Source organism: Plecotus auritus, assembly GCF_963455305.1.
Source record: "Plecotus auritus genome assembly, chromosome: 1".
NCBI lineage: Eukaryota > Metazoa > Chordata > Mammalia > Chiroptera > Vespertilionidae > Plecotus > Plecotus auritus.
Window position 1 is genome coordinate 183,305,208 of NC_137770.1, and position 14,853 is coordinate 183,320,060.

Sequence of the window (14,853 nt, forward strand, 5' to 3'; positions counted from 1 at the left end):
CAACAATCCAAAATCTATGGGACACAGCGAAAGCAGTCTTGGGAGGGAAGTTCATAGCTCTACAAGCCTACTGCAAAAAACAAGAAACAATGGTAATAAATTACCTAAGCCTACAACTCAAAGAGTTATGAAGAGAGCACAAGAAAAGCCCAGTGTAAGCAGAAATAAGGAAATAATAAAGATCAGAACGGAGATAAACGACATTGAGACCAAAAAAACAATACAAAAGATCAACAAAACCAAGAGCTGGTTCTTTGAAAGGATAAACAAGATTTATGAACCTCTAGCCAGGCTCACCAAGAAGCAAAGAGAGAGGACCCAAATAAACAAAATCAGAAATAAAAGAGGTGAAATAATAACAGACCCCACCAAAATACAAAGGATTGTTAAAAAATACTAATAACAACTCTATTGCAACAAACTGGACAACCTGGAGGAAATGGACATATTCCTAGAAAAATATAACCTTCCAAAACTCAATCAGGAAGAATCTAAACATCTCAATAGGTCAACAACTATGGAAGAAATTGAAGCAGTCATCAAAAAGCTTCCAGCAAACAAAAGCCCTGGGCCAGACAGTTTCACAGGGGAGTTTTACCAAACATTCAAGGAAGAACTAAAACCTATCCTCCTCAGACTATTCCAAAAAATTCAAGAGGAAGGAACACTTCCAAGCTCCTTCTATGAAGCCAGCATCACCCTAATACCAAAACCAGATAAAGACAACACAATGAAAGAGAATTACAGGCCAATATCCCTCATGAATATAGATGCCAAAATCCTCAACAAAATTCTAGCAAATCAGATTCAGCACTACATCAGAAAGATCATACATCATGACCAAGTAGGATTTATCCCAGGAATGCAAGGATGGTACAATATCTGCAAATCAATAAACGTGATACATCACATTAACAAACTGAGAGCTAAAAATCACATAGTCATATCAATTGATGCAGAAAAAGCATTTGACAAAATCTAACACCCTTTCTTGATAAAAACTCTCAACAAGGTGGGAATAGAAGGATCATACCTCAACATAATAAAAGCTGTATATGATAAACCCACAGCTAACATCATAGTCAATGGGCAAAAACTAAAACCATTTTCCCTAAGAACAGGAACAAGACAGGGATGCCCACTCTTACCACTCCTTTTTGACATAGTATTGGAAGTATTAGCCATTGCAATTAGACAAGAAGAAGAAATAAAAGGCATCCAAATTGGAAAAAAAGAAGTAAAGCTGTCCTTATTTGCAGATGACATGATATTGTACATAAAAAAACCTGAAAGACTCCATCAAAAAACCAATAGACTTAGTAAATGAATTCGGCTTTGTAGCAGGAAACAAAATTAACGCCAAGAAATCTATGGCATTTCTATACACCAATAGTGAACCCACAGAAAGAGAGACTAAAAACGCAATCCCATTTACCACTGCACCAGTAAAATTAAGATACCTAGGAATAAACTTAACTAAGGAGGTAAAAGACCTATACGCGGAAAACTACAGGACACTGAAAAAAGAGATAGAGGAAGACATAAACAGATGGAAGAACATGCCATGTTCATGGATTGGTAGAATCAACATCATTAAAATGTCCATACTACCCAAAGCAATCTATAGATTCAAGGCACTCCCCATTAAAATACCAACGAAATATTTCACAGACCTAGAAAGAACTCTCCAAAAATTCATCTGGAATAAAAAAAGATCCCGAATAGCCACAGCAATCCTGAGAAAGAAGAACAAAGTAGGTGGGATCTCAATACCAGATTTCAAGCTGTATTACAAAGCCACTGTTCTGAAAACAGCCTGGTACTAGCACAAGAACAGACATATAGACCAATGGAATAGAATAGAGAACCCAGAAATTGACCCAAATCACTACGCTCAATTAATATTTGACAAAGGAGACATGAACATACAATGGAGTAAAGACAGTCTCTTCAATAAATGGTTTTGGGAAAATTGGACAGACACATGTAAAAAAATGAAACTAGACCACCAACTTACACCATACACAAAAATAAACTCAAAATGGATCAAGGACTTAAACATAGGAAGAAAAACCATAAAAATACTAGAGGAATCCACAGGCAGAAAAATGTCTGACACATGCCAAAGCAATTTCTTCACTTATACTGCTCCTAGGGCAATAGAAACTAAAGAGAAAATAAACAAATGGGACTACATCAAAATAAAAAGCTTTTGCACAGCAAAGGAGACCATCAGTAAAACAACAAGAAAGTCCACTGCATGGGAGAACATATTTGCCAATGATATCAATGATAAGGGTTTAATCTCCAACATTTACAGAGAACTCATGCAGCTTAACAAAAAGAAGATAAACAACCCAATCAAAAAAATGGGCAACTGATCTAAATAGATACTTTTTGAAAGAAGACAGAAGGAAGGCCAAGAGACATATGAAAACATGCTCAAAGTCACTAATCATCAGAGAGATGCAAATCAAAACAACAATGCGGTACCATCTCACACCTGTCAGAATGGCAATCATCAACAAGTCAACAAATGACAAGTGCTGGCGAGGGTGCAGAGAAAAAGGAACCCTTGTGCACTGCTTGTGGGAATGCAGACTGGTGCAGCCACTGTGGAGAATAGTATGGAGTTTCCTCAAAAAACTAAAAACGGAACTCCCATTTGACCAAGTGATCCCACTTCTAGGAATATATCTCAAGAAACTAAAAACACGAATCAGAAAGAATATATGCACCCCTATGTTCATAGCAGCACAATTCACCATAGCTAAGATTTGGAATCAGCCTAAGTGCCCATCAGCAGATGAGTGGATTGAAAAACTGTGGTACATCTACACAATGGAATACTATGCTGTGGTAAAAAAGAAGGAGTTCTTACCATTTGCAACAACATGGATGGAGATGGAGAGCATTATGCTAAGTGAAATAAGCCAGGCAGAGAAAGATAAATATCACATGATCTCACTCATTTGTGGAATATAGTGAACAACATAAACTGATGAACAAAAATAGATCCAGAGACAGAGAAACATCAATCAGAAGGCCAAACCTCAGGGAAGGTAGGGGAGGGTGGGGTAAGGGGGAGAGATCAACCAAAGGATTAGGCTTATATGCATGCATGTAAGCCTAATCAATGGACACAGACAACAGGGGGGTGGGGTCATGAATGGGAGATGGTGGGTAATGGGGGAATAAGGACACATATGTAATACCTTAATCAATAAGAAATTAAAAAAAAAAATTCCCCAGACTTGGGAAAGACATAAGCCTGTAGATTAAAGAAGCTTAGAAACTTCCAAATAAAACAAACCCCCAAAAAATTCACACTGCGTGACATCATAGTCAAACTTCTTAAAGTTAAAGGCAAAACAATATATCTTCAAAGCAATGAGAAAAACAACTTTACTATTAGGGGAAAAGCAATTTGAATGACTGCAGATTTCTCATCAGAAAATATGGAGACCAGAAGGAAGTGGCACAACAATTTTCAAGTGCTGAGAAAAGGAGCTATAGACCCAGAATTCTCTATCCAGTAAAAATACCCTTTAGGAATAAAGTGGAAATCAGGACATTTTAAGATGAATGAAAACTAAGAGAATTTGTTGCCAGCAGACTACCCAAAAATAATGGCTAAAGGAACTTCTCTAAACAGAAATGAAACTATAAAAGAAGAAATTTTGGAACATCAGGAAAGAACAATAGAAAGAATAAATATATGGTTAAATACAATATATTTGCCTTCACCTGTTAAGTTTTCTAAATTCTGTTTGACAGTTAAATTATAATATAGTATAATGTGGTTCTAAGTGTATATATAGGAAATATTTAAGATAATTATATATTGGGGAGGGTAAGGGATATAAAGGGAAATAAGGTCTCTACACTTCACTCAAACTGGTAAAAATGTCAATGCCAGTACATTATGATAACTTCTGTCTATATGATGTAATACCTAGAGCAGTGGTCGGCAAACTCATTAGTCAACAGAGCCAAATATCAACAGTACAACGATTGAAATTTCTTTTGAGAGCCAAATTTTTTAAACTTAAACTTCTTCTAACGCCACTTCTTCAAAATAGACTCGCCCAGGCCATGGTATTTTGTGGAAGAGCCACACTCAAGGAGCCAAAGAGCTGCATGTGGCTCACGAGCCACAGTTTGCTGACCACTGACCTAAGAAAGCTATACAAAGGAAGACAGTGAGAAATAACTATAGATAAATTAAAATGGAATGCTAAAAAAATAAATCCATAGGAAGGCAGGAATATAAACAGAAAACAAAAATAAAATAGCAGACTTAATCCCTAATATATCAATAATTACATTTAATATAAATAGCCTAAATACACCAATTAATGACAGAGGTTGACAAAGTGAACTGAAAAATATGATGCTGTCTATTAGAAACTTACCTAAAATATGATGATTGGCTTAGTCCATTCAGGCTGCTATAACAAAATACCATAGACTGGGTGGCTTATAAACAACAAATACTCATTTCTTATAGTTCTGGAGGCTGGGAAATGTAAGATCAGTGTCTGATGAGAGCCTGTGTTCTGGCTCACAGGTGTCATCTTTCCGCTGTGTCTTCACAGGGCAGAGTGGGTAAAGGATATCTGAGTTCTCTTTTACAAGGGCACTAATCCCATTCATGATGCAGAGTCCTCATGACCTAATGACTTCCCAAAAAACCCACCTCCAGAGGAGAACCAAGATAGTGGCATAGGTAAGCACCTGTTTTTGCTACCTCTCACAACCACATCAAAACTACAACTGAAAGACAAAACAGCTATCATCCAGAACCACAGGAAAACTGGCTGAGAGGAAGTTCAGTTCTACAACTAGGAGCAAAGAAAAAAGCACATTGAGACTGGTAGGAAGTGCAGAGGTGTGGAGGTACTGAGGCGCATGCAAAACAGGCTGGCAACTGGGTGTGTTGTTGTTTTTTCAATCGGGAGGGAGATAAAAGCTCCCGATTCCTCTGAACTCCAGTTCCGGGCAAGACTCTGGGGACCCAGACTCATATGGGAAGAAACTGGACTGTCTGGCACTGGGTCAGAAGGTGAGGGCAGCTTTCTCTCAGAGGTGCTTGCAGTGATCATTGTTCCTGCACAGGGGCGCAGGATGCAGAGACGCGGAGATGCAGAGATGGCTGACTGGCAGCCATTGCTGTTTGCCATGCCCTGGTGATTCCTTGAGACCCTGCCCCACCCAATTTACAACCCACCCAAGCTGTGCACAGCAGCTTTTGCATATGAATGGCCTGGCCTTTTGCAGCCTAACCTAACAAACTGCAGCTGGGTCAGAGAGCTCAAAAGCTTCCAAAAGAAGGGCCAAAGCTTTTGATGGCAGTAGCCTGCCTTGCTTCACAGCTGGGCCTGATCTGGGCACTTCCAATCCCCAAACAAAGAGGAGGAATCTGCAGATCTCTCTGTAGCCTGCTAGGTGGCCTCAGGCAGTGGCTGACTTTGCACCTCCTTGGAGATCCAAGAGCCAGTGTACCCAGTGGTCAGAGTGAGACCATATCAGATTACAACTCTTCACATCCATAAGCAACACTCAAGGGGCAGACTGAGTGAGCACCAAAGCCCCACTGAAGCAAGTCCTGCCCCATAAGGGTGTCTCCAGCACAGCAGTTCTTCCATTGTAGACACAGCTGGACCTCACAGCCAGTTGGCCTGGAGGTCAATTCCTCCCAGTGATAGCAACAGCAATCAAAGCTTAACTACAACAAGACTGTGCACACAGCCCACAAAGGGGTGCACCAAGAGTGTCCATCTCAGGGGATTGGGGAGGCTGAGCCACTGGGCCCTATAGGACACCTACCACACAAGGCCACTCTATCAACACAGGGAATCAGCCAAAATGCGGAGACAAAGAAACATGTCACAAATGAAAGAAATGGAGGAAAGCAAACTACTGGATATAGAGTTCAAAACCACGGTTATAAGGTTACTCAAGAATCTTCTAGAAACCTCCGAGGAACTTAGTGAGACCTTCAAGAATCTTAGTGAGAATGCCAACAAAATGGAAAAGGACCAGTCAGAAATTAAGCATACACTGACAGAAATAAAGAATAATATACAGAAATTCAACAGGAATCTAGAGGATTCCAAGAATCAAGTCAACGATTTGAAATACGAGGAAGCAAAAAACACCCAACCAGAAAAGCAAAAAGCAAAAAGAATCCAAAAATATGAAGACAGTGCAAGGAGCCTCTGGAACAACTTTAAGCATACCAACAACCAATTTATGAGGGTGCCTGAAGAAGAGAGAGAGAAAGATATTGAAAACATATTTGAAGAAATAATGACAGAAAACTTCCCCTACCTGGTGAAAGAAATAGACTTACAAATCCAGGAAGTACAGAGAATCCCAAACAAGAAGAATCCAAAGAGGACCACACCAAGAAACATCATAATTAAAATGCCAAGGGCAAAAGACAAAGGGAGAATATTAAAAACAGCAAGAGAAAAACAGTTAGTTACCTACAAGGGAGTATCCATATGACTGTCATCTGATTTCTCAACAGAAACTACGCAGGCCAGACGGGAGTGGCAAGAAATATTCTAAGTGATGAATAAGCAAGAACCTACAACCAAGATTACTCTACCCAGCAAAGCTATCATTCAAAATTGAAGGTCAGATAAAGAGCTTCACAGACAAGAAAGAGTTAAAGGAGTTCATCACCACCAAACCAGGATTATATGAAATGCTGAAGGGTACTCTTTAAGAAGAGGAAGAAGAAAAAGGTAAACATAAAAATTATGAACAACAAAGAGACAACAAATACATATCTATCAATAAGTGAATCTAAAAATCAAGTGAATAAAAAATCTGATGAACAGAATAAACTGGTGAATATAATAGAATCAGGGGCATAGAAAGGGAGTGGTCTGACAATTCTCGGGGGGAAGAGGGTGTGGGAATGGACAAAGATCCATGGACGAGGACAGTGGTGGGGGGTATGGACATGGGGTGGGGAGGGGACCTGGTTGAGGGGAGCTATGAGGGGGGGAAGAGGAACATCTGTAATAATCTTAACAATAAAGATTTATTTAAAAAAAAGAAAGAAAGCTATCAAAGAAATATTCCTACTTTACTCCTTCTGTCTGCTCCTCTCATCAGAAGTGGTTTATTTGGTTCCAGCTTGGCTATGGTACACTTCTATGGAGCTGAACAATCCTGCAAACTTTTCTTATTTGTGGCTATATTAAAAACATCTAGGTTAGACATGGCACATAGTATACCCAAGAAATATTTATTAAACCATTTAATGTAGTGATTCCTTGTTTTTCTTTTGCTCTTACTGTTCCTGGCACAGATATTGATAGCTCTAAATATTTTACATGCGTATAAATACTTATACTTAATAGAATCAGACAAAACCATCTGAGATGAAGTCTGAATTTTCTTTGAAAATTCTTTTTTAAGTAAACAGAAAACAAATTACATACAGCCACATGTGTGAACAAGTCACAGAGGCCCTCTATGGCCCAGATGTTCTGAAGAGTCACTGCCCATTAACTAAATATAAAGGATCTTCAAAACTTAAACCCCAGATTTTGTTGTTATTGTTGTTAATCCTCACCTGAGGATATTTTTCCATTGATTTTTAGAGAAAGTGGAGGGAGAACAGAGACAGAGAGAAAGAAACATTGATGTGAGAGAGACACATTGATTGGCTGCCTCCTGCATGTGCCCTGACCAGGGCTGGAGATAGAGCCTGCAACCGAGGTCTGTGCCCTTAACCTGGAATCAAACCTGGGACCCTTCAGTCCACAGGCTGATACTCTATCCACTGGACCAAACCAGCTTAGGCCAGAATTTTTAAAAGTATATTTATTGTAGAGAGATGCATATAGACATGGAGATAAGGGAAGATATAACTGACAATATCACTGGCATAAAATTGGTCTCTCATTCATGCATTTAACTACCTAATTCACAAGCTCTAATGTTCCAGCTAAACAGATGTACTAAGTTTATCTGAATAATGGACCATACTGCTTTTGCACAGTTGGATTCCCTGAGCTGTTTCCCAAAATGCTTTGAAGTGACAGATTAAAAAAAAAAATCAGGATTAGTAAACAACTCAAATATATTTAACATTTTTCTGCTTTTAGCTGTCCCTGAACTCTTTTTTCAGACATCTATCTAATAATACATGAAATGCCTCTTTATCCCTAATCAACCTGGTCTAGTGGCTCAATAAAGACTGTAATTTTGAAATAATAGTTGTACTTCTTATTAAAAGTTTATATTTTTATTGGAAATTATTAGTAATTCCAATTTCATTGCCTGTGTATGGGCACTCCCATTGATTGATTCTCTTTTTCTTAGGGTTTATGAGCCTTGCCTTAATTTATTTTTAACCAAAGTGTAAAGATGCACCTGGTATCTTTTAATGAATTCACTTTTTTATTGTTAGCAAGTTGAAGAATAGCAGCATTTCAAAGATGAAGGTAGCATTGTCTGTCATTATGAATTTGTACAAATGTATAATCAACTACAGGCTGTACAACTTATTTAAGGGTGCAGTTGGGTTAGAAAAGTGCTTAAAATATTTATAACTTTTGATATCTGCTGCATATTTACAGAACTGGAAAACCATGGTAATCATATGGGTAAGTTTATTTATCTTCTTGTCTTGGGTGTGCTCCAAAACTTACTGAAATTTGGCCACCCAGAAGCAAAATTCAGAATTCAGAAAGCCAATACATAAGCCTGTTAACATCTTCAAAAATAATGCTTATTTATATGTTTGTCTTCATGGTCACTTGGTAGAATACACCAGTAGACACACCCTATATAATTTTCTGTTTGGTTTAGTTTCAGCTTGTCCAGAAACAGACTGCAGTCTAATAAACACAAAGTTGCTGTTAACTTTATGCTTGATTTAGTTAAGTATTTTGCATTTATTTATTCACTTAGTTTATCAGTATGCATTTATTAAACACCTAATACGTACAGGGCACAAAACTATCGGCAAAAGAACTATAAAGATAAAAAGGACACTGCCTTATGTTCAAAGGACTCAGGTGAGGAAAATTGAAAATAAAAGGCATTCATACTATTGTTCATAAATACTATAAATATATCTTAGGGAATGTAGATGATCCATAATCCTAGCAAAGACTTCCAAAGCAAGAATTATATGGTGTTTTTTTTAAAATTGATTTTGAGCGATAGAGAGTGAGAAAGATCAGTTACCACCTGTACTAAGCCAACCAGGGATTGAACCCACAACATTTTGGTGTATGGTACAACACTGCAACAAACTGAGCCACCCAACCAGGGCCAAAGCACTAATTAGAGGATGCATATGAAATCAGGTGGGGATAGAGATTAAGCAGGTAATGAAGGCATTTCAGGAGTTGGAAAAAACAGAAGCAAAGCAGAGATACATTACAGAGTCTTGTCTTGTGTTCAAGAGACAAAGCAATTTGGAGTAACTGGACAATTAAATGTGCTGTATGAGTGATAAGATAGTAGAATTGAGCACTGAACAACAGCTACATGGTGGAACATTATTCATGCTGCTCTGAATAACTCATACTTTTAAACTGTAATAATGGGGAAGCCAAGAAAATATTTGAAGAATGAGAATTATGTAGAAAGCTCTCTCCATGACGGTAGTAACTTGGGTATATATGCAAGTATGTGGAGCATATATTTTCAGGGAACAAAATTATACAAGACTGTTAGGAGATTCCTACAGTTCCAATGAGAAATGAAACCAGCCTCATCTAGGAAACAACTTAGGCCTTATCCCTCTAGGTGAAAAAAGATTTACACCCCTGGAAATATGTAGGAGATAAAATTTGCAGGCCTTGACTATGGTTGAATATAAGCTATAGAAAGAAAATGGAAAAATCAAACTGTTTTCAAAGTTTTGAACATAAATGTTTGAGTGGTTGGTAATGCATCAGCTGGAATAGAGAATAAGAGAGACTACAAAAGTTAAAAGTATAAAATCATTCAATTATTGGCCTATTGAAATTTGTGATATATCCAGAGAGTGATCTAGTGAGCAGTTAGGTATGCACAATTAAAATTCAAGGATGTGATATAAATTTGGGAGTTACCTGCATACTGATGATCATTAAAACCATATACATAAAAATTGGATGAAACGAGAAATAATAATATGAAAACAGAGGTTAACTACATCTAGCTATACCATCTTTTATTTTTAGCCAATGCACATGTCTATCAACATCCTAGTTCTCTCCCCTCATTTACTGACAACATTGGCACATGGTTCATTTCCTTCCTCTCCAGTCCAAGCTGACATCATTACAGATGGTTCATCTAATCCTCTGGGCTCTCAATTTCTTTCTTTTTTTTTTTTTAAATATATTTTATTGATATTTTACAGAGAGGAAGGGAGAGGGATAGAGAGTCAGAAACATCGACGAGAAAGAAACATCGATCAGCTGCCTCCTACACACCTCCTACTGGAGATGTGCCCACAACCAAGGTACATGCCCTTGACCGGAATCGAACCCGGGACCCTTCAGTCCGCAGGCCGACGCTCTATTCACTGAGCCAAACCGGTTTTGGCTGGGCTCTCAATTTCTTGATCAGCTTTGAAACTTTTTACCAACTCTTAACTTCAAGAATCCACATCCACACACCTAGAACTTCTCCTCTACTGTCCTATTTCAAAAAATTTAGTCTCAGTTTGTATCATTTTATAAATACAAACTTTAAACTCTCACACTGATGTTTCTACTATTGTTCTTTAGCCTCATCAAGAACTCTATGCTCTCTCAATACTATTCTATTACTTTCCAGTCTCACTCTTTACTACATTTTCATTATTGGTCTTCCTATTTTTATTTTCATTGCTCCATGTACCCCAGAATCTACCATTATCTCACCAATAATCTAAAACCATTTGCCTTCCTAGGCACATTTCTCATGTGCCTAACTATCCAAGGCTGAACCTAATTTGTTTTTATTTTTAATTTATTTAGCAACCACTTATGTGACATGTATATAAGCTATTTTATCTAATAACGTCATGGTTTTTAATCATTTTTATTCTCATAACAGAGCCATGAAGGGGGTACAGCCAGGATGTTCCTTGGAAAAGGAATTCAGACCATAATACAGGTTTGTAGTCCCTAACAGAACACAAAATTCTTCTGTTTCGTTCACTCCTTTCTCTCCTTCTGGAATAATTTCTATGAAGAAATCACCATCATGCTGTGAGACCAAACTGTCCCATGAAGAGAGAAAATAAAAGAAAACTGAAGCTACCAGTCCTCAACCAGCATCAACTACCAGACATGAGTTCAGCTTCCAAACTTTGAGTTGTTTAACGGAGATCTCAGACATCACTGAGTAAAGACAATCCATCCTCATTATGTCTTGTCTAAATTCTGATCCATACAATCAGAAGGTTTTGGAGGAATTTCTTATGCAGTTATAGTCACTGGAACACTTCCAAAAGCAAGCTAAATCCAATGGCCACCTTTCTACTTGATTATTTGAAATGTTTAACACAAAGGACCAAACCCTCCATCTTTAAATACTGGTTTTATTTGGTGTGTATTCCACTGCATGCTATATATACATGGTACTTGTATCTTTCCATCACTCCTTATCAGTTACCATTGAAAGCTCCTCTACCCATTCTTTTCCTTAGGGCACGCTCTTAGGCCCTTTCTGAGCCAGTGGTCCTCAATTAGGAATATGCAGTTTAGAATAAATACACTGTGTGATCTTAATTCTATAGCTTCAATTATCTCCTACACGCTAATATCTTCTTTTTTTAAATATATTTTATTGATTTTTTTATAGAGAGGAAGGGAGATGGATAGAGAGTTAGAAACATCGATGAGAGAGAAACATTGATCAGCTGCCTCCTACACACCCCCTACTGGGGATGTGCCTGTAACCAAGACACATGCCCTTGACTGGAATAGAACATGGGACCCTTCAGTCTTCAGGCTGATGGTCTATCCAATAAGCCAAACCGGCCAGGGCATGCTAATATCTTCTAAGTATATATTTAGCCCAGATGTCTTTCACGTGCTTCTGAAAAATATATCAAACCACTAATAAACAATAGAAATATCTCCATGGATGTTTCATAGATACTGCTACATGCACCAAAATGAATGTATCATCTTCCCCATCACACTTGTTCTTTCTGTTTTTTATTTTATCATTAAAAGACATTAACATCTAATACACCTAATATCCCATCCAGAACCCTAGGATAAAACTGCTTCATTTCCCTCCTTCAGTATCAATCACAATACCATTATATAACTAATCAAGTTCTACTGATTCCAATTCATAAAATATCCTTATTTTGATTCCCAATGCCACCTTACCTTTGTGGAAGCACATAAACTCTTTACTTAGTTATTATGATACTCTTAAAATTTGATTCATTTTCCACATTGCCCTTTTCAACCTATTATAATAAAAATATTTCTATGGTACAAATTTGAACATGTTTTTCCTTATTTAATACCTTTAAATAGCAGATTATTTCTCTAAAAATCAAGTTCAAACTCTTGATAATAATAAATATATCTTCAACCACATCTTTACCAGCACTATGCTGCACAATTTATCCTAATTTTTCTTACTTCTTTATATTAAATTTTATCCTACCCATCTATGTCTCTTTTTCCCCATCCTCTTTTTCAACAAGCTCTTTAAATAGTTCATTATTGTGTCTTTGTATATGTAGTTTAATTCAAAATCCTTCTTTGCTACATAAGATATATTGAGCCTTCCTATCCCTTTGTTCTCATAGCAGATTGTACTTATATCTATTACAACACTTTTTAATCATACTTATAATTGTTTACATGTTTGTGTCACACTAGACTTGTAACTCAATGATGGCAAAAACTCTTTTGTTCACAATTATATACTCAGTTTTTAGCAAAGTTCTAGCTTAAATAAATAGCATGGATTAAATATCTACTGGGTTAGTGATTAATGAATTGATTAAAAATGTCTGTGACAAATATGACCTAAGTCAGAGCCCTTGAAGGGAGGCAGAGGGAGAAGCGTACTTACAAAGGTTTTTAAAATAGATTAGAAGTGAGAAAGTGGAGGTGAAGAGTCTACACAAACCTTGTGATTAGTTAAATGAGAATAGAAAGAATAAAATGTAGTAGAAGATCCAATAGCAAGTACGAATAAAAAGTAAGACACCATTGAGAGTTGTAAACATTAAAGCAAAAGCATCATGTGTCTCCACTGTGATACATATTTCTCCTCTTCAATACATGTGACAAGTTTTCAGGAAACTATTAATTGCCTAAGTGTTTTATTATTTCATTCTCCATGGTGGTAGTCTTAATTAAGAAGTTCAATAAATACTATTCTATTCTAAAATGATCAGAGACAAGGAATTCGCTAGTTTAAAGAGCAGGGCAGCTTGGATATTGAATATAAAACAATGCCCATTTTTTAGAATATAGTGAAATTGTAAGTTAAACCATTGTTAAATATTATATATTAAAGATAAAATACAAAATTTATTATTAGAATTTTAACCAAAGTCTTTTCACTGTCAATGAATATTTTTTAACACATCAAATAATGTCTCTGAACAAAGAACATGTCCCAGCCTCTCTTACATATGTAAATAAATAAGTGGTATGTGCTCCAGTAAGTAGTTTCATTCCAATCAGGCTATTTCTCAGAATGTCAGAGTTTAGGGAGGATTCTGAGTTTCTTGTGAACCTTAACTCTGACATTAATTTTTTTTGGCTTTGTTGATGATATTGAACTAAATATCAAAAGATAATGGACTAGATTTTTGTTGAAAACCTGCTGTGTTTGAGAACCACTAGGAAAAAGTAGGAGATGCTCTGTTTGAAGCATTACTGTGAAGACCCTTTGAACACTTACTGATGTCAGATACAGATACATTACATCTTAACTGAAATCACGGCAACTGAAGCATCACATTCCTTTTTCATATAAAAATGTATTTTTTTCTCCTTACCTTGCTGTACAAAGGATCCATACACAAACCACATGGAGTTGTAGAGAGTAGTAGAACTCATTGATCCCATTTGTAATCGTGGGGGATTAAGCCAATTCAAAAGGTAGACCAGAAGACCCACAAGAAGGACTGTGCCAGCAATGCAAGCCCATAGAGAGAGATCGAATGGTGCGAGACAGGCAAACATATCCACTGTCTTTTCTGCTCTTCGAAGTAGTACTCCCACTGAGTAGTCCATGTAACGTGTTGTAAAGTCCACCACATTCTCTCGATCTGGGGTGATGGTTAAAGCAGAAATCCCTATGTCCGCTCTCTAAGAAATTGAAAGAGAAAAGAATTCATTAAGAGTGTGAAAAACAATTTGATTTATGACACTTTGGCTTGCCTTGAGGAAAAAAAAATAGATGCCTCAGGCAACATCTTAAGTCTTTTTTATTTGAACTGAAAAACACTGCAGAGACTTCTTAGAGGAGAGTTGTGTGTGAATTTTGAATTTCTTACTGCAAACTATGCCCCACCAGAGTCAGACAAATTACCTTGTTCATATTACCAGTGAAATAAGCATGTGAAATCAGTGAAGAATATTTTAGATGTAGATAGTACCTGAAGGAAATTGTCTTTTCTCCTGGGGTCATTTTATCAGAGTCTTCATTAACACAGTAACATTTTCTGAGAAAATAGTCCTGAGATATTCAATAATTCTCTAACAGGTAAATTATTAGGTAGTTTATTTTAAAAACTTAACATAGCCTTTTACCCTTTGTTTAGATTTCTCTGTATCAAAATTTATATTACTGAGCTCTGAAACAAAATTTATATTACTGAGCTCTGAAACATATTAGTGTGTTAGAGCTTTCACACAG

The 14,853-nt window shown here is 36.9% G+C and overlaps 1 protein-coding gene across 4 annotated transcripts in view; it reads right to left on the reverse strand.

Annotated features, from left to right (window-relative positions):
* Positions 1 to 14,853, reverse strand: part of GRID2 (glutamate ionotropic receptor delta type subunit 2) — a 1,502,079-nt gene that overhangs the window by 388,821 nt on the left and 1,098,405 nt on the right. For all 4 annotated transcript variants that reach the window (XM_080647673.1, XM_080647670.1, XM_080647671.1 and 1 more), the window contains one exon: positions 13,991 to 14,303. In XM_080647673.1, the coding sequence (XP_080503799.1) occupies positions 13,991 to 14,303 (313 nt within the window). The remainder of the gene's footprint in view (positions 1 to 13,990; positions 14,304 to 14,853) is intronic.